Source organism: Zalophus californianus, chromosome 6, assembly GCF_009762305.2.
Source record: "Zalophus californianus isolate mZalCal1 chromosome 6, mZalCal1.pri.v2, whole genome shotgun sequence".
Classification (NCBI taxonomy): Eukaryota; Metazoa; Chordata; class Mammalia; order Carnivora; family Otariidae; genus Zalophus; species Zalophus californianus.
The window spans coordinates 2,558,763-2,580,080 of record NC_045600.1 but is presented as its reverse complement, the minus strand read 5'-3'; the positions used below and the strand labels follow the sequence as shown (position 1 = coordinate 2,580,080).

Below are 21,318 nucleotides of genomic sequence, written 5' to 3'. Positions count from 1 at the left end.
ATAGAAACAGGGGTTCATCATTCCACTCTCTACTTAATGTCTGAAATTTTCTATAATACAAGAGATCTAAATTTGCAGCAGGAAATACTTCCAATTGCTACCACTTTTATTAATATTATTTATGAAAATAAAGAGTATCAACAAGCCACTCCAAAAAAGGAATCACATTTTCATACAGGAGGTCATCTGCTATTTCTTATCTAAACAGAGGACAGTTGAAGGCTTGACATGGGATGCTAGGCTAGACATTTTTGAAAAATTGGTCTCCTTGTACACATACTCAAACCAGAATGACTGACTCCAAATCACCACCAGCTCTTGCTGCAAACGACACAGGAGTTTTCCTCACTGGAAGCATATCCGGACATGAAAATCAGCTACATGCCCAGTTTATTTGTTATGACTTCGTTTGTTTTATTGCTGGCATTCCTTCTGGTCATAAAACAGTTTTATGAGCTGGTAAAAATTCTGTACAAACTCTGCAGAGCTGACATGACTAATGGTTTCAGTATTCAGTATAATAGATGTATATCCTGAACCTGATTAATACTGGTACAGCAGTACTTTGGACTCTGCTTTCAAAAGGCCTACTGAGATACTCCTATTGCTAAATGTTTACCCACAGACTCCCTTTCAACTTTCGTGCTGGGGAACACTTCGTGAAAAGTGAAAAACAGTTATACTTCTCCATACCAACCTTTATCTTTAAAAACATTTAAAGTTCATTACTAGAAAATATTTTTCTCTGATAATAAATGTAATATTTTAAGCATCATTAAATTTGCAATACAATCAACAAGAATTACTAAAGCAGGGAAAAAATAAGCCATAAGAAAACAGGTATGGGTGGTGGTATGAAATGACAGTAACTGAGAATGACATAGATTTTTAAAGTTTTTAGTCTTAGTAGCAAATGAAGTTTTATTTATATTACAAACCAATTGTGATGAAAATGCTCTAGAGAAGAAAAAATATAAAATCTGATCAACTAAGGATCTGGCAGTACTCAAAAATATCACGATTCAGGGGCGCCTGGGTGGCTCAGCTGGTGAAGCATCCACCTTCACCTCAGGTCATGATCCCGGGGTCCTGGGATCGAGCCCCGCATCCGGCTCCCTGCTCCGCGGGAAGCCTGCTTCTCCCTCTCCCACTCCCCCTGCTTATGTTCCCTCTCTCGCTGTGTCTCTGTCAAATAAATAAATAAAATCTTAAAAAAAAAAAAAAAACCACCACTAGTAGATCACAAAGCTCTTAGACAACTGCAGAGATCTCTTCAAATGAGGCTGTCCTTCATTTAAAGAAAAAAAAAAAAGCCGTGGCTAAGTGTGCTTAGGAATGCATGAATGATTCACTAGCATTATGTATATTGTTATGTATAGACATAACAATAAAAATTAATAGTCTATCAAAGGCAAAAATCACAACCCTCTTGATACATGCAATAACCATATTTCAACATTAACTTCTCATGAAAATTTTAAAACTATGAATAACAACATATTTTGGTATTAAAAAGCCTTTCAAATCAATTTTCAATTTTAATGCGAAGTCTAGAATATGCTCTAAAATTAAAAAAGTAACAACTTATATACAATTAGGGTGAGAAAGACTTTTACTTTCTATGGCATACCTTTCTGCATTGTTTCAATTTATTAAATCATGAGCACATTGTTATTTTTATAGTTTTAAAACTATTTAAAATAAAAATAGCACTGGCCTAATGTACATTTTGTGATTTATGTTCTGATATTTTTAACACTTGGCACATGGGGCAATCCTAAATCACAGAGAACTGTAATTTGGACCATCCACGACAATCCTCCACAAACTATTACAGAATTCAAAGTTATGGGAGAGTAACTCAAGAAACGTCTAGAAAGGAATTTTTAAAGAAAGACCGACCAATGATATGGTAGACACACTGTAGTCAAAGAGACTCTCTCTGGAGAATTTAAAAAACCAAAGCAATTTATGGTAGAACTCTTCATTAACAGCCCAAACACCGGCCACCCAGACGTCGGTCCAGAGTGAATGCGCAAATGGTGACACACAAATATAGTGCGAGCAGAGAAAGTGAACAGCAGTTAAACTCAACAGCATAGATGGATCCCAATTACTTTTACTTACAGTTACTTTTTCATTGTGGTAAAACATAAAGCTTGCCACTTTAACCATTTTTAAGGTTGGCCAAGGGAAAAAAAGGGGGAGGCTCAAACTGCTAAAATTGAAATGAAAGAGGAGACGAGACATTCCTACAGATCTAAAAGGCTTAAGAAATATCATGAACAGACTCTATGCCAACAAATTAATCTAGATGAAATGGACAAATTCCTAAAAAAGATAAAAATTACCAAACTGATTCAAGAAGAAAGAGAAAATGTGAATAGATGTACATCAAGTACAGGGGTTGAATTAGTAATCCAAAAACTAACCAAAGAAAAACCCAGATACTTACCAGGTGAACTGGGAATCTGGCAGTTCCTCAAAATCAAAAATTTAAAGACTACAAAATTTTCACAAACTCTCAAAAAAAAGAAGAGAGAACACCTTCAAACTCATTTTATAAGGCCAGTATTAACCCTGATATCAAAACCAGACAAAGACATTCAAGGAAAGAAAAAACCACAAACCGGTATCTCTTACAAATATTGATGTAAAAATCCACAACAAAGTACTAGCAAACCAAATCCAGCCAACACAGAATAAGAAATGTACATCATGACCCAGTGGGATTTATCCTAGGAATGTAAGGTTGGTTCAACATACAACAATTACTATAACACACCATATATCAACAGAATAAAAAATAAAAGCAACATGATTATCTCAATGGGCCCAGAAAAAGTAGCTGACAAAACTCAACACCCTTTTATGAAAAAACACTCGACAAACTAGGAATAGAAGGAAACTTCCTCAATCTGATAAAGGGCATCTATGAAAACTCACAGCTACGAGCAAACTTAATGGTGAAGACTTAGATGCTTTGTCCCTAAGATCAGGAATAAGACAAGAATGTGCACTCTTGCCACTTCTATTCTACACTGTGCTGGAGCTTCTAGCCAGGGCAAGTAGCTGACAGAAAGAAAGAACATCCAGCCTGGAAAGGAAGAAGCAAACTATCTCTATTCACAGGTGACATGATCTTATATATAAAAATCCTAAGGAACCACTAAAAACTATTAGAACTAGTAAATGAGTTCAGCCATTTTGCAGGACACAGGATCAATATTAAAAAAATCAATTGTTGGGCGCCTAGGTGGCTCAGTCGGTTAAGCGTCCGCCTTCGGCTCAGGTCATGATCCCAGGGTCCTGGGATCAAGTCCCACATCAGGCTCCCTGCTCGGCAGGGAGTCTGCTTCTCCCTCTCTCTCTGCCCCTCCTCCTGCTTGTGCTTGCTCTCTCCCCCTTTCTGTCAAATAAATAAATCTTTAAAAAAAAAAAAATCACTTGTCATTTGTATACTTTTTTTTTTAAAAGATTTTATTTATTTATTTGACAGAGAGAGAGAGAGACAGCGAGAGCGGGAACACAAGCAGGGGGAGTGGGAGAGGGAGAAGCAGGCCTCCCGCCGAGCAGGGAGCCCGATGTGGGGCTCGATTCCAGAACCCTGGGATCATGACCTGAGCCGAAGGCAGATGCTCAACGACTGAGCCACCCAGGCGCCCCTGTATACATTTGTAACGAACAATCTGAAAAATGAGATTAAGAAAACAATTCTATTTATAATAGCGTTAAAAAAAAACCTTAGGAGTAATTTAATAACTGCAAATCTTATACTCTGTTTTGTGAATGTAATTAATGTAACCAAATAAACACTTATATAGTTAAAATGACAAATTTTCTATCATACGTATTTTACCACAATAAAAAAGTAAAAACAAACATGCTAAACTCTGAAAACTACCAAATATTTTTGAAAAAAAAATTTAAAAGATCTAAATAAGTGGAAAGACATTATGTTCATAGAAGATTTAATATTGTTAAAGTGGCAATACTCCCCAAATTCATCTACAGATTTGATGCAATCTCTATCAGAATCCCAGATGGCTTCTTTATAGAAATTGACAAGCTGATCCTAAAATTCATATGGAAATTCAAGAAACTCAAAATAGCCAAAACAATCTTGAAAAAGAACAAAGCTGGAGGACTCACACTTCCTGAATTCAAAACTTACCACAAAGCAACAGTAATCAAGACAGTGTTGGTACCAACCAGCATTAAGGACCGGGGTAAACATCAACAGAACACAACTGAGAGCCCAGAATTAAACCCATACGTTTAACAACTGATTTTGACAAGGATGCATGACTACTCAATGGGGAAAGAACAGTCTCTTCAACAAATGGTGCTGGGATAACAGAATATCCACATGCAAAAGAAGGATAAAAAAATTATGGTTCTCCATCTCATACCATATACAAAAATTGACTCAAAATGGATCAAAGACCTACATGTAAGATCTGAAACTATAAAACCCTTAGAAGAAAACACAGGTATAAATCTCTGTGACCTTGGATTTGGCAATGGATTCTTTTTTTTTTTTAAGATTTTATTTGTTTATTTGAGAGAGAGAGAGAGAGAGAGCGAGCGAGAGCGTGCACACATGAGAGGGGGCAGGGTCAGAGAGAAGCAGATGCCCGGCTGAGCAGGGAGTCCAATGCGGGGCTCAATCCCAGGACCCTGAGGTCATGACCTGAAATTAACTGACTGAGCCACCCTGGTGCCCCTTGGCAATGGAGTCTTAGATATGACACCTAAATCAACAAAATTTAATTAAATTTCATCAAAATTTAAAAACTTTTGTGCTTTGAAGGAAACCATCAAGAATATGAAATGACAACCCACCGTATAGAGGAAAATATTTGCAAATTATACATTTGGTAAAGGTTTAATATCCAAAGTATATAAATAACTCTTACAACTCAACAACAGAAAGACAACACAATTTAAAAATGGGCAAAAGAACAGACATTTCTCCAAAGAAGATATACAAATGGCCAATAAACACAAGAAAGGATGTTCAACCCTGTTAGCCTTTAGAGAAAAGTAAATCAAAACTAAAATGAGACGCCATTCACTAGGATGGCTAAAATAAAAGAGACAAGAGCAAGTGTCGGTAAGGATATGGAGAAATTGGAAGTCTTATATGCTGCTGGTGGAAATGTATACTGGTACAGCTGCTATGGAAAACAATCTGGCAGTTCCCCAAAATGCTAAGCATAGAGTTACTGAATGACCCAGCAATTCTCTCCTGGGTATATACCCAAGAGAAATGAAAACATCTGTCCACACCAAAACTGGTACATTAATGTTCACAGCAGCATTCTTCATAATATCCAAAGGTAGAAACAACCCAAATGTTCATCAACTGATGAACGGATAAACAAAATGTGGACTATCTACGTAATGGAATGTTATCTGGAATTGAAAGGGATGAAATACAGAGATATCCCTGAAAACATTATGCTAAGTGAAAAGGATCCAGTCACAAAAGACCACAGGAAATGTCCAGAACAGGCAAATATATAATGAGATGAGACCGTGGCTGCTTAGGGCTGACAGCAAAAGGGTACAGGGCTTCTTTCAGAGGTGATGAAAGTGTTTGCAATTCAACAGTGGAGATGGTTGCACAATTCTATGACTATATTAAAGCTACTGGACTGTATAATTTGAACAGGGAAATTGTGGGCAAATTATATCTCAATAACGCTGTTACCAAAAAAGAAAGAAAAAGTAAACCACCTGTAACTGTAAATGCCAGAGAAATCTTTCTTTCCCATTAAAATAAACTTAATCAGCTGTACAATTTAAGTTTCTCTCATCTTGCTGATAGACGTCAGTTTCTGTCCCAGTAACCCTCTTCACATATTATTTCACAAGGATTATCAAAACTTCATAAAGGCAAACCTTGCTTTTTAAAAAAATAATTAAATATTTATAGAAGGAAATATACCCAGGCTTCACTTTGGTTACACAAAACCATAATGCTGAACATTTCTTGTCCTGATACAGTCTAATATAAATGCCATCCTTGACACCTTAATTAATTGGTGAAATTGGGAATAGAGCACTCCCAGTAACTTCCCAATTTGCTGCGAGACAATATATCCCACATATTCCAAAGCTTTATTGACATTTTCCCAGATTAATTTTTTTTTAAAGATTTTACTTATTTATTTGACAGAGAGAGACAGCGAGAGCAGGAACACAAGCAGGGGGAGTCGGGGAGGGAGAGGCAGGCTTCCCGCTGAGCAGGGAGCCCGATGTGGGACTTGATCCCAGGACCCTGGGATCATGACCTGAGCCGAAGGCAGACGCTTAACGACTGAGCCACCCAGGTGCCCCTCCCAGATTAATTTTAAAGGTACATCAGAAGACTGATTTGTTAATACACTTAAAAGACTTTTTCAACAATCTGATTTCAAATATCTGCAATTAAAAAAGCAGCAAGTCCATTTGTGACAGAACTGCAAAATTATTTTTAAAAAGATTACTGTATACCCATTAATTATGAAATCAACATCTTTCTCAATAGTGAAGAATGAAAATGCTATTGCCAGGGGCGCCTGGCTTTCTCAGTGTGAGAGCATGTGACTCTTAATCTCGGGGTCACGAGTTCAAGCCCAACGTTGGGTGTGGAGCCTATTTTTTAAAAAAAAAATTAAACTAAAAAATAAATTAAAAATACTATTTCCAGTTAAAAATAACATATAAATTTAAAAAAAATAAATGCAGCTCCCTGATGTTAACTTTTTTAAACAAGATGAGAGAAGTTCAGTGATTTCAGTTCAATTCTTTCACATGAAGAGGGTAAAGTACAACAGAGCAACAGCCTTAAAATGTAATCTGGGTGTCATGGTAAGGGAGGTCTGTTTACCTTTGGATTTCATCTGTTATTTGTTTTTAGAAAATTATGAGTGGCAAGAACAGTTCTTCTTCTGCTCTTGATTTTAAACTGGTGATACCTGGGGCGCCTGGGTGGCTGAGCTGGTTAAGGTCTGCCTTCGCCTTAGATCGTGATCTCGGGGTCCTGGGATGGAGCCCTGGGTCAGGGTCCCTGCTCAGTGGGGAGTCTGCTTCTCCCTTTGCTCCTCCCCCTACCTCGTGCGCTCGCTGGGGTGCAGGCGCACATGCACTTTGTCTCAAATAAATAAATATCTAAATAAATAAATAGCTGGTGATACCTTCCTCCGTAGCAAGAGCTTAAACAGAATCAGTTCCATGTCAGCTCAAGAAAGATCAAAGCTTATGCGCATAGTCTCTGGGTCACAAACACCGCCTCCTCAACTGCAAACATCTCCACACTGCGGGTCTCCAGAGGTCCCTCCCTGCTTCACCCCTGTGCCCACCCTAGAGCAGCCGCTCCCCAGCCATCGGAAGAAGCACTTTCCAGACACCCCTTTTCCTTTTCAGTGCACCCACCCTATAACTCCCCCTTCTTCACATCCCTTTCCTAACCCCCCCTTCCACTAGCATGCAGTTCCCAGAGAAAAACTTGTCCTTCCTTTTTATTCCCATGTCTTCCTTCTACTCTTATGGGGGAAGCTTTCTAATAAACGAGTAAGCATAGGAATAGAAATGCCAATACATCCATGTCAAAGAAAATAGAAATTATCCCCTCTGACTTCACACACCTTTCGGCACATCCGCCTTAGCCTTATGCCACCTGAAAATGCTACTAAAATGATAGCTTATGATTACCACAGCCTCAAGGATAACATGAGCCCCAGGAGAACAGGGATTCTGTTCATCATTGCAGTGCCTGGTACTTTTTAAGTCCTTAAAAAATACTTGTTGAACGAGTGACAGAAGATGACAGCAGCCTAGGAATGTCAGCACAATTTTGCACAGTGGGAAAAGCCAATGGACAAGCGATGACTAATTTAGCAAAGCTAGAAAACTGAGTTACTGTATGTGAGGTAGGGGTAAGGCTACTCGGGAATGATCAGCAGCACTGGGATCTCTGAGGGTCTAAATGGTAACAGAGAGAAAACAGGACTGGCTTCAAATCTACAGGAGAAGCAGCGACACCCCAGAGCTCCTTCTGTTCCCTCCCATCAACTCTCCACCTTACCCCACCTTCCCAAAAAGCCAGCATATCCCACATTGCTCCCCACTGCCCAGGCAGGACAGCAGAAACCCCTCTCTGGGGAAACTGACAGGCCCAAAGAAAGAATTACTTTAGCAACTTCTGGTAGTGTCCCTCAAACTGTCCCTGTCCTATTTCCTAACGGTGAGACTCAACACTTAAAAGTTTGTCCATGCACATGGGGGGTTTCCAATCAGCCCACTCACAATTATGAAAAGACAGCCAAGAATCAGCAGGTATTTGGAGAGATGCTTCTGACATCAAAGACAAAGACCAAGGCAGGAATGATGAGAACAAGGACTCAGAAGAGAGGGACAACACAGGATACAAAAGAAAATGTCTACGTAACAGAAATGTGCACACGTAAATCAATTAAAAAAAAATTTTTTTTAAAGTACACTGCCGGGGTGCCTGGGTGGCTGAGCTGGTTGAATGTCTGCCTTGGGCTCAGGCTCTATCAGGCTCCCTGTTCAGCAGGGAATCTGCTCCTCCCTCAGCCCCTGCCCCAGCTTGTGTGCAGGCACTCGCTCGCTCTCTCTCAAATAAATGAAATCTTAAAAAAAGTGCACTGCCTTCATGAAACGAAGATAGAATGTTATAAAAAGGAATGCTGAGAACAAAAACACTTAATAATGAAAGATATGATGGCAGAAATAAAAATTCAGTGTAAGGACTAGAAGATACAGTTAAGGACCTCTCCCAGAAAAATCAGAAGAAACAGATAATGAACAGGAAAAAGTAGGAAAAGGGAATTAGTAGAACACTCCAGAAGGTCCAACAACTGAATAATAGGAGATCCAGAAATCAGGGATGAGATCATCCAAGAGACAACAGGGAAAAGTTTCCAGAGCTGAAGGACCCAGTGTCCCCACCAGAAAGACCCACCAAGAATGCTCGGAGTAGCAGAAGACCCTGAGAATGGGCACCTGGGTGGCTCAGTTGGTTAAGCGACTGCCTTCAGCTCAGGTCATGATCCTGGAGTCCCAGGATTGAGTCCCACATTGGGCTCCCTGCTCAGTGGGGAGTCTGCTTCTCCCTCTGACCCTCCCCCCTTTCATGCTCTCTCTCTCTCTCAAATAAATAAATAAATCTTTAAAAAAAAAAAAAAAAAGACCCTGAGAGTTCCCAGGTAAGACAAACCACACAAAGTCTTGGGGATCACTTATGGGGTTAGGCTGCTCATTACCAACAACGGAAGGTGGACAGTAATGGAGTAACACTTTCAAACTTCTGAGGAAAAATTACTTCTAACCTAGAATTCAAGTACCCAGGCAGTGTGTCACTCAAGTGTGAGGGAAGAAAAGGCATTTTCAGACAGGGTAGGTCTCAAAAATTTATCTGTGATGAACCCTTTCTCAGGAAGCCACTAGAAGACACACTGTACCAAAAGGAAAAAGACATAAATCCAGAAAGGGGAATTCAACAGAGAGACACCAAAAAAATTCCCACAAGGAATGAAGAGAAATGCTAGGAATACTGCTAAGCACTGGGCCTGGAGCACAAACAGCCTCAGTGAGAACAGGAAAAGGAAAGGCTTCACAGGGTGGAAGGTGACAGATCGGGTGGGGCGCGTGGCAAGGCATGTTGCGGTGCTGAGATGTTCTAGCTACACACCTGGGACCACACTTAGCACTGTGCCACTGGCATCTAAGCTAGAGCAAAGACACCTAAGTCATTCCAATAAACACAGAAATAATTCCCTGTCTCAGCAAACACAGGGAACTAACTGCATCCTATGTGGCTTAGTTAAGATATTTACCTACTGAGAACAACATAAACATTACCAATTTAAACAAAAATTATTACATAACCATATTTGGAAAAAGGGAGAGAGAGGACATGTGGGCAGAGAAGGTATATAAAAGTTCCATAACTTTCTCTTCCACACTAAGAAGTCAACAGATAATGCCTAAAACAGAAAAATCAGTACAAACACACTTTAAAGAAACATGGAATTTGAGGCTAGAACTGCTAAATAACTATAACATCCCAGATTCTTCCACAGTAATACAACACCTTCGCCCAGGTGCCTGGAATGCAGAGGGGACGGCCACCATCAGAGGCTGGACCGACAGCAGGAAAGGGCCCAGGTCCCTGAAGACTTCTTGGAATGAGCTGTTTACTAGCCCTGCCCTGCCCACATCCCAATTCCACATGAGACAGAATTCACCTCGATTTTGGGTAAGTCGCTATTAATTGGTTGTGTTACTGGCTGCTGAATGCAATCCTGAGACAGATGATTATCAAATAGAAAGAGAGGGGTTAGAAGTGGCTGCTTATGAAAGTTAAAAACCAGAGTTACTAGGTAAATGCATTACTTTAATAAAGGTAAAATTATATTTGAAGAAAATCACGGGGTATGGTCAGAAGTGCTGTTAATGTCAACTTCTAAAACTAAAATTAAATGGGTCTTTTTAGGTCAGTTTTACCTGATTTATTAAAGACAATAGAATATGAAGTATTTGAAAGAGGGAGTGATGAAAGGAACAGCAGTGTCTAAGGCTAACTAGCAGAGGTATTTAAATCCTAAAGTGAGAAAGGCATTCACTTAGGTCTGCGGGCTTGAGAGCCTCAGCCAGGCCAGTGACGATGGGAATGAAAGAAAAGGCTACCATAAAACAGATTTCAAAGCAGGTGCCTGCAAGGCAGCCCAAGGTTGATCATGGTCCAGTGGACAAGAGAACCCCCACTAGAAGGCTGCTGGCTCCGAAATGATCAGGGAAAATGTCCTGAGCCTGGCTTACCTAAGGGACAGCAGGGATGGGGGTGGAGGGCAGACTACAGGGTCACTCCAATTCTTAATAGTGTTCACACCCATGACTCTTGTGATTGTGGAGGCCAGAGAAATCATCGCCGTCCCCGTAACATTTGGAGTCACCTTCAAGCAAGTTCCACAGGTCTCCAAAGCAGCTCCAATACAAGGACAGAATTGGACCGAAACATGATCCAACTCAAATTTCTCTCGGAATTTCTAATTCTTTCCTAACGATAATAAAATCCAAAGTTCTCCTATTATATAATTGACTCTTTTTGCAAAATTTTAATCTAAAAACAATCTTGTCACCAGTTACCTACCAGTCAGTGAAACTGACCAAAAACCTAATGTGCAACACAGATCATTCAGATCTTGCTGTAAAGTACGACCTTTACTTCATAGTTAGTATCCATTTGTCTTTAAAAAATAGTTGTCTCTGGTAGATTTTTAAGTCCTTATTTCAGTTCAGATTGTCAAAACACTTCTGGTTTATTAAATATAAACGCCTGGGTGGCTCAGTCGTTAAGCGTCTGCCTTCGGCTCAGGTCATGGTCCCAGGGTCCTGGGATCAAGCCCCACATCGGGCTCCCTGCTCGGCGGGAAGCCTGCTTCTCCCTCTCCCACTCCCCCTGCTTGTGTTCCCTCTCTCGCTGTCTCTGTCAAATAAATAAATAAAATCTTTAAAATAAATAAATAAATCTAAGGAAAGTGTTCCTCTCACCCGTTTTCCTTTTGGAGAGCGCGTTTGTGTGAGCTTTTCACACAAATTTAAGATAACCCTAACACACTGTCATTCTGGACCGTTCTTAAAGCTACGAACCAAACTTAAACTTGGGACAGGGAACTAAACGGTGTTATCTTATGGGGACCAGTTAGGGTGATGTGATTATAGGGTTTTCATGGGTTTTTTATTTATTTATTTTTAAAGATTTATTTATCTGAGAGAGAGAATGAAATAGAGCATGAGAGGGGGAGGGTCAGAGGGAGAAGCAGACTCCCGGCTCAGCAGGGAGCCCGATGCGGGACTCGATCCCGGGACTCCAGGATCATGACCTGAGCCGCAGGCAGTCACGTGACCAACTGAGCCACCCAGGCACCCTTCATGGGTTTTTTAAAAAACTCCTCCAAAACTTCCTTTAATTTTATCTCCTTTTTTGATCCTCTTACCTTATTAGTCTCAAAAAATACTTGTCTCTTTACCAAGAAAAGTACTCAACAGTTTCACCGTACTTAATAGAGTTTGGCATTAACAGTCCTGTTTGCTCATGTATTTATCCAGCATTACAGATGTCAGCACAGACAGATTTCTAAGGGCACCAGGCTCTGCAACCAGAGGCAGGGCAAAGGCAAGAGGGGCCACCTCTCCACCCCATGGTAGGCGCACAGGAGTGCGCTTGGCGAGCGATCCGCTGCACGTCATAAACCTTCTCACATGGCTCACACAGTGGTATCCTATCTGAAAACAATTCACTCCAATGCCAACCTTAGTTAAAGTCTAGATTTAACACGCTAAGTGTGTCACACACGAAGTGACACGGCTATTCACTTCGAAACCCAAATGTCAATGGATGAGGTTTTAGGAGAGAAAGGGTAAGGCTGGCTTTTTATGGTTTAATGGTTTCAGCTGTCCCATCACCTGCCACGTAGTCAATATCACCACGCATTTTTTTTTTAAAGATTTTATTTATTTGTTTGACAGAGAGAGAGAAAGTAAGAGAGGGAACACAAGCAGGGGGAGTGGGAGAGGGAGAAGCAGGCTTCCCGCGGAGCAGGGAGCCCGATGCCGGGGCTCGATCCCAGGACCCCAGGATCATGGCCTGAGCTGAAGGCAGACGCTTAACGGACTGAGCCACCCAGGCGCCCCCACCACGCATTTCAAATAGCTACTTACGAGTCTAAATTATGTTAACTTAATTTTTATTATGCAATCCCAATATTTCCTCCAAATTTAGATCTTATTCAAAAGACCTGTTTAAGTCATTCCCATGTTACACAAACATTCCATCTGGAGGAACCATTATGTATCAAACCAGAATGTATCTTGAGATTTTAAGCACCACCAGTTAAGCCCGAACGTTTTAAATTTGGTAGAGTCATCCCACTCCTTGGGCTGAGGATCCCCGTGCTAACCGCTATGGGAATGCACATGGATGAAGGTACTGCTGCACTCCTAACAAGAAAAAACACAAATGAGGAGAGGAAAGAGGGCTAGAAAGAATTAATTTTCTTCCTTATATAGGAAGTACAGTGGCAGGGTAAAGGAAGGTGCCCTGGACTGCAAATTGGGAAACACACAGAGGTCCGTGTCCCTGAGACATGCCTACACCAGCTGCAAGCTCCAGGCTTCCCACCTGGTCTGCAGGCCATGAGGGGCCAGAGCACAGAGCCCCTGTGGTCTACCCACGGCCAATAGGCTGGGACTTCAAACATCAGCTCCATCCAACTGTAACACTAGTCATTACATCTAAGCCATGAAAAAAATATTTAACACATGTAAAAGTATTTTTATGTAACAAAGGTAAGAGACAGCAAATTCATCTCATTTACTTGTATTTGTTGCTATTATAGAAATTTCAAAGTGCTTCATATGTTCTACTTCAAATGGGATTCAATTTGCATTAAAATACAGCTTAAAGAAATACAGATGCAAAGCAGGGTATTTCCAACTTTTAATTAAAGTCCAGGATTTCACAGAGGAAACTAATCAAATTATAAACATAATCAAGGGAAAATTAAAGACCTACAATGAAGGTCTTTACGATGGGCTACACTGAGTCTTGTCCCACGCAACCACTGTGGCAAAAAGGAAGGAAGAGCCAGAAAGTCTTCTTTTAAAACTTAAAGATGGGGTGCCTGGGTGACCCAGTCAGTGAAGCATCTGACTCAAGGTTGTGAGATGGAACCCCACATCGGGCTCTGCACTGGGCATGGAGCCTGCTTGAGGTTCTCTCTCCCTCTCCCTATGCACCCACAAACTCTCTCTAAAAAACTAAAATTAACTTAAAACTTCAGAGAAAGACAAATACTGTATGATTTCACTCATATGTGGAATTTAAGAAACAAAGTAAATGAACACAGGGGAAGGGAAGGATAAATAAGGTGAAAACAGAGAGGGAGGCAGACCCTGAGACTCCTAACTCAAGGAAACAGACCGAGGGCCGCTGGGGGGGGGGGCGGGTAACCGGGCAATGGGCATGAAGGAGGGCACGTGATGTGACGAGCCCTGGGTGTTATATGCAACTGATGAATCACTGGATTCTACCCATGAAACTAATTTTAAAAAAATCCATTATCACCTGCTGTTATAAAACATAAATACATTTTTTAAAGTAAAAAAAGTTAAAAACTTTATTACCTATACTTTCCAAATTTCCTCAAAGATTCCTCAGTAACTCTCCAAATCTGAACTGAATAGCTGTATTTCTTAAGTTGCAAGACTTCTACCTAATTGCATTAGACACCTACCAAGATCTGGAAGGGGGGGGAGGTTGGCCCTCTGCATGACAGGACTCCGCACACTGCAGAGTGTGAACCCAAAGACTCAGCAACCCCAGGGTGATAGCTTATGTCTGTTTCCAGAGCAGAAGTAATTCCACTTGGAAGTCAGGGCACCTGATAACGCTCCACAATTCCACTCGACAGACCATTCCTCACCTTCTACTTTTAATACGCAGGCATCCTAAGTAAGACTAAATAACGACTTCATTAGTAACGCACCCTGCAGAGCTGCAAGTGTACATGTCAACATGCATGAGATTAAATACTACTTCCTATTTCATTAGTATTTAGAAGTAGTATTAATATTTCATTAAAATGCCACCTTAAACCTCAGTCCATTTCTCTTCCCTGGAATTTAACGTTTACACTTCGGTGCAAATTGAGTTGTTAGGACAGTGTAACTCATTTGTAATCATAAGTTCCAATACGCCAGAATACAATTTCAAAAATAAAACGGGGCACCTGGGCGGCTCAGTCGTTAAGCGTCTGCCTTCAGCTCGGGTCATGATCCCGGGGTCCTGGGATCGAGCCCCACATCGGGCTCCCTGCTCAGCCAGAAGCCTGCTTCCCCTCTCCCACTCCCCCTGCTTGTGTTCCTTCTCTTGCTGTCTCTCTGTCAAATAAATAAATAAAATCTAAAAAAAATAATAATAATTCTAAGTGATAGCACACAGCTTCTGTTTCGATCTGGAAAGATCTAATCTCTTAAAATAAGACCTCCACACATGCTGAGAGGAGCTTGCTTCAGTAAAGCCCACCAGGTCACAGAGTGGTCGGTACAGTCGGCCAGGGATGGAACTAGGCGAGAACCACCCACATACAGGGTGTCTGGCTCTCAGACTTCACCCCACAGAGGCACAACTCAGTTCCCAGGCCAGAGGCCAGATGGACCACACCTCACCACTACAACCCTCCCTCCGCTTCTCCTTTCAGTCACACTCCTACCCACACACTGTGCACCAAGTTGAACCTGATTGTGGAACTGTCTGGATTTCAACATCAAATGCCCAGAAAGGAAAGGCAAATACAACATTCAGAAGGCTCAGATGTAACAAGCACCAAAGACCTCACTTTCAAAGCAACTGTGAAAGTGAGTTAATTATTTGGTTGAAAATCACGTCACCGATAAAGGACCCTAGAAAGTGAACGCTCTCATTTTACAGATATTGTATGTAACCAAGCATGGTGGTCCTCACCGAAATAAAGCATAATGGGCTGTCCTGGGGCTCTGGGCCTCCTTTCTCCTGCGGCTCTCACAAAACATCATTTTGCTAAAGAGCAAAAAACAAACCCTCTAAAGAGTATCTCAACTTAAGTTTTAATTAGTAAACAAAACCCCAAATTCCAGTTCCCATTTTGGCAGAGTAGGAGGCCTCACTCAGACTACATTCGTTTCTTCGTGTAAATATCATCTTTATCAGCCCCAGATTAGAAATTACTGGTTCAAACTGCACAGTCCTAGCCCAATGACGCAAGTGACCCAAGGATAGGATTTTCTTCGGTTTGGCCTGAACATAAGCCCTGCATGTTCCTACTAGGTCGTTCCAGATGAGTCTGAGGGTCTTGACAGGATGCCCACGTTTGTTAGAAACGAATCGAAACGGTTTCACTTTACACCTGTAGCTGTCTCCGGGACTCTAATCATCCAATGGCTTAATCAAACTCTTGTCCTAATAAAGCAAAATAGGTTAGTTGATGAATGATTAGAGCGCTATAGATCCCTGAATAAACTAGAGTAGGCATGCAAAGATCACACGAGGAAAGTTTTTAAACGCCTCCCCTATACTGACAGTTCAGCTGCCCCCAACACGTTACGAGGACCTAGCGCAATTACAACGAAAAGAACCAATCTGCTCTTGCAAAATAAGGCTTTTAACCTGAAAACTCCCTTGGAGGTGCTCCAGTAAAGGGTGTTCAAGCCCTGGACATCCAGGGGATGCAGCAGGCTGTCGCCTAGGAGGCAGCGATAGAACCGGGCTCCCCGGAAATGCACACGCAGACAGGGGGCCCACCGGGCGGTGGAGAACGGAGATGTAAAAACCGCACGCGGCTGCCCCCACAAGCCAGCAGGGCATGCGGGGGGGCCTCGACGCTGACTCTGGACCCCAGGGCGAGGGGCAGGAGCGGGGGTGGGGGCGGATTTCCCGGGGAGTGCTGCAGGAAATGATATCCAGACTCGGAGGGTGGATCTAGGAAGCGGCCCGGGCGATGGCCGGCGGCGGGGAGTGGGGGTGGGAACGGAGGATGTGGCTCCCAGGAGCAGGATGAGGGGGCGGGACGGCCGAACGCGGACGCGCCAGGGCCGAGGAGGAGGGCAGGGAGGGACCGAGAGCCGCGAAGGGACCAGGGCGCAAGGAGCGGCCCGAGAGGAAGGGGGCGGCGGGTCTGGGGACAGGAGGCGCGGAAGGCTGCGGGCCGGCAGGAGGAGCGCCGGGGGCGGAGGGGCAGGCCGGCGCCCCGCGCGCACTTACCCCACTCGAGGAACTCGGCCACATACTTGTCGCGGCGCAGGGCCGAGTGGCTGCACTCGGTGTACAGGCAGACGAGCACGTCGAGCAGCGTCTCCACGCTCAGGGCGCTCTCGTTGCGCCAGGGCCCGTCCAGGAGCAGCTGCTCCAGCTTCTTGAGCCGCACCTTGGCCGACATGGTGCCGCGCGGCCCGCTCCCAACGCGCCGGACTCTCGCCGCCCGCTCGGCCAGTCCGTCAGGGCGAGCCCTCGGGGGCCCGGCGGCCGCGAGCCCCGGCAGCTGCGGCGCCTCGTCGCCGCCCCGTCCGCGTCGTCGCGCTCCGGCCTAGGCCGACATCTTGGGCTCGGTCCCGGCGGCGCAGCGTCTGGGGCGCCGGGCCCCGCGGGTCCATGGGCCGGTCTCCTCCCCTCGGCGCCGCCGCCCGCCCCGCCCGGCGCGGCCCGCCCTCGCCTCGCCTCGCTCCGCCGCCCGCCGCGTGCCCTTCAGCCCCGCCCGCGGCCGCGCCCTCCCCGCCTTCGCCGCCAGCCGTCGACCCGGAGCGGCGCTGAGCCGAGCGTAGCGCAAGCCCGGCCGGCGCCCGAGCCCCGACCCCAGCCCCGACCCGGCGGCCCAGCCCCGCGGCCCGCAGCCAACCAGGGCGCGGCCAGCGCGGGCGCAGCCAACCACCGCGGGGCCGGCCGCCGCCGCGCTGACCTCAGCGCGCCGCCCCGCCCCTGCGCTCCCGGCTCCCGGCTCCCGGCGGGATGGGACCTCGCCGCTTGCCGTAGGGAGTCCGGGATGCTGGGAAGGCCAGGAGACGGGGGCGGGGCGAGCGCGCGGTCAGTGCGCCGCCGAGATTGCGCGTCCGCGCGTGCGCAAAGGGCGCCCGGGCGGCGTGCGTGAGCGCTTCGCGGACCAGCTCTGGGTGTGCCGAGTCGGTGCTCGCGCACAGGCACACCTCGGGACTCGAGGGGAAATAGCCACTCCCCTTGCTTGCCGGGGGGCTTCGGCGGCGTGACCCGTTGGTTTAAAACCAGGGCGCTTCCAAGCCCAGAGCAGCCTTGGAAAGCGGGGCCCTGCCGGACTTGCACGGGAGCCCGAGGCCCGGACTGGGCACAGGCCGCTGCAGAGCGGCGACCCAGCGGGCCACCCAGGCCCTCGTGAATTCGGGGTGCCCCGCAGTGGGCACTTCAGATTCTGCTGTGCAGCTCACTCCAACCGCAAACAAATGTCTTAGGGTGGGATTTTGGTAGGCAGCGGCCGGCTGTCTCCAGGCTGGGTTTGTCTAGCGAGTCCCTGCTTTAGTGAGACTATTGGTCTGTTTGGGTGGCGGGGTCAGGAGGGTGATGGGGAACACCCCCACCCAAACAGACCCTTGGCGTCAGGAGAGCAGGGGCCGCCTGGAGCTCGTGGGATGTCACTGACGCCACGCGGGTGGCTGAGAGCTGGGCGGGAGGGTGCAGGGCCTGGGGAAGCCTAACCGGAGGAAGAGGTTGGGGTGGGGGCTTCAGTGGATCCGGGGCAAGGAGGCAGAGCGGATAGAGATTTGCAGACGGAAAACGAAAGGAGCCTGTGGCAAAACTAATGTGTGGAAACAAATCAGAATAGTAGCTACCTCTGTGGAGGAAGTATTGACTGGAAACGGGTAGGAGGGAGTCTTCCTGGCTGCTGGAAGTGGTGTATAATTTTATTTGGGTGGTGGTTATGCAGGAGTACATGTAGGTAACGTCCTTCAAACTACTCTGTATATGTTACACCTTAATTTTTAAAAGGTGGGCAAAAACAATCTTGGTGTTAGAGATCAGAGGAGAGGTAACTTTGGGGGGAATTATGAACTGGGGGCTAGGAACATTCTGTATCTTGACCAGACCCTCCTGTAGCATGGATCTGTACATACATATTTTTTAATCAAACTGTACTCTAAATATTTGTGCACTTTATATGTATGATACCTCAACTTTAAGAGGGAGGAGGTGGGGCTGAGCAGACCAGCTGGCTCAAAACCAGAGATTTCCCACTGGTTTTAGGATAAAGACCAAATTCTTTACCTTGGCTTTTAAGTAGGGTGTTGAGATGCCAGAATTTGTCTGGGACGGTCCCCATTCATTGCCCTTGTCGCAGTGGAAGCACAACAATGTCCATCCTCCCAGTGCCCCCACTTGGACGATATATTCTCTCGTCTCCAAACCCAGCAGGCTCAGCCAGGCCCTGCTCCACCCTCCAGCCCTGATCTTACTCTCTTCAGTCTCTGACTCCAGTCTCACCTCCTTGCTGCACCTCGACTGTTTCTGCTTCCTCCTGCCTTGGCCTTTGCACTTGCCAAGACCTCCCCGCTTGGATGCCCTTCCCTGACCACCTTCATTTTGTCCGCTCAACCCATAGCTCTTAGAGCACTGCCTTTCAGGCCAGCCTTGTGTGACTCGCTGGGCTGAGTCAGACCCCAGTTCACCCTATAGTCTCCCTCAGTACTTGGCACCGTGGGTACCAATGGGTCTTGCCCACGACTCTGAAAACTAGAAATCTTCCTGTGCCTCAGTCCCAGGTGTAAAAAGAGAGTAACTGTAAGACCCACCCTGTATTTCAGTGAGTTTCTGAAAGGACTAAATGAGTGAACACCCACTGAGAGCACTCTGAATGGTGCCTGGCTCCTAGTAAATGCTCACATCGGTAGCTGGTATGCATTAGAATTGCTGTTTCGGGAACTAGGGACTCTGTGACCAGCTGATGGATTGAGTGGTCTTGGGTCTTCCAGGCCAGGGAATCCCGGTGTCTTCAGGCACCCATGAAGTTCCTCCGTGTATGTCTTAATCACTTCAGGGCGCTATAACAAAATTCCGTAGACTAAGTGGCTTATAGACAAATTTATTTCTCATGGTTCTGGAGGCTAGAAGTTCAAGATCAGGGTGCCAGCACGGTCAGGTTCTGAGTGAGGGCCCCATTCCTGTTTATAGAGGGCTGTCTTGCTGTATTCTCACATGGTGGAAAGAGGTAGTTCTTTGCCCTTCTACGGGGCAGTAATCCCATTAATGAGGGCTCAACCCTCAAGACCTAATCACCTCCCTAAGGTCCCACCTCCTAATATATCCCATTGGGGGTTAGGATTTCAGCATATGAGTTTTGGGGACATGTTCTGTCTGTAGCAGTATCCTTACAATAAATTCCTGCTTGGGCTCCTGTGGGTTTCTGGTCTGTGCAGCACAGCAAGTCAGGCTAAGCAGAGCATTATGCCCAAAATCCAGCAACATGCACAGCTTATTTTAAGTTCAAGCTGAAGTGTCTCAGTTCAGAAATCAGAATGCCCAGGCCTGCAGAATGACACCTTGGAACTTGATTTAACTTAATATCTTCCCCTCGCACCCAGCTCGGGGGGCATGAGATAAGCACTGGGGACAGGGGCTGTGCTTGGTGCCTTCCTTGCTGCTTCCTGAGCCTCAGCTAGCCTCGCCCTGCTTCCGCCCACCTGGGGCTACTACCAGGGAGGAGGGAAGCTACAGTCTCACCTCTGGTCTGGCAGGGCATAAGCTGACTCCCCCCCTACACCCGGGGATAGTCACAGGCTCCCTGCTCCCTCTCCTGAGCAATGTGTCACTTTCCTGGGTGGGTGTTTACCTGGTGGCTGCAGGGGATCCTCTGCCCCTCTATGAGGACCACTAGACAGGACCTAAGATGACCCATCCCTGTGACTCCTATCTGTCCACAGGAAACACTCTTGCATCCCTTGCTCTGACAGATGCTGAAGAGCAAGCAGGTCCCAGCACTGCAGCACACTCTACCCCCAAAGCAGCTCATGAGCCCTCCTTTCGTAGCTGGGAGTCCATCCCCAGTCCACGATGCCCCCAAATGGAGGGCCACATCTTAAGTTCTCTGAGGAATCCCTGGGAAGCCACCTTCACCTAGGTTTCAGGTAAAAGAAGGCGTGCCCCATGCTCCACGCCCCAGCAGGACCACATCATCAGATACTCACACCTTTTATTCCAGGGTGTGGGACAGGTTTCCCTGCATTTCTATTGACAGGCTACATATGGTAATCTTACACCTCGTTTGGGAATTCTACATTTGTTGTCTCTTGACACCCCCAACCAAATTTCAGCTTACTGTTCTGATAAATTTATTACATGTACACTGGACAAAGGGTCACTGTTCCTTTGCTGGGCAGTTCTTGGGTGTCTCTGCCTGCCACCCCCTCTAAACCTGCACCTCGCACAGAGAAAGGACCTTGAAAATCTGCAGAGTGGGTACCCAGCAGCATATCAGCTAGCACTAGTGGGGGACAACTTCCCAAGGCTACAGAAAGAACCATTCAAGAAAATTAGAGAAAACAGTGCCTGGTACTCACACAGATTGAGAATAGTATTGTTTTCCACCAGCCAGACTAGAAAAACTCACAGTTCACCAGCATTGGGTAGAATTCTTGAGAAGGTTGTGCCTTGGAAATGGGAATTAGTTCCAGATCTGCCTAAGATCATATAAATAAGACCCCAAAGTATCAAAGTGATTTGAAGAAATTTAACCACATCCCAGAACAAAG

General features: G+C 45.3%; 1 protein-coding gene across 1 annotated transcript in view; it reads right to left on the bottom strand.

Annotated features, from left to right (window-relative positions):
* Positions 1 to 17,210, bottom strand: part of CDC42BPB (CDC42 binding protein kinase beta) — a 99,947-nt gene extending 82,737 nt beyond the window's left edge. The window contains 1 exon segment of the mRNA XM_027569275.2: positions 16,814 to 17,210. Coding sequence (XP_027425076.1) covers positions 16,814 to 16,988 — 175 coding nt within the window. The 5' untranslated portion in view covers positions 16,989 to 17,210.
* Between the last annotated feature and the right edge of the window lie 4,108 nt (positions 17,211 to 21,318).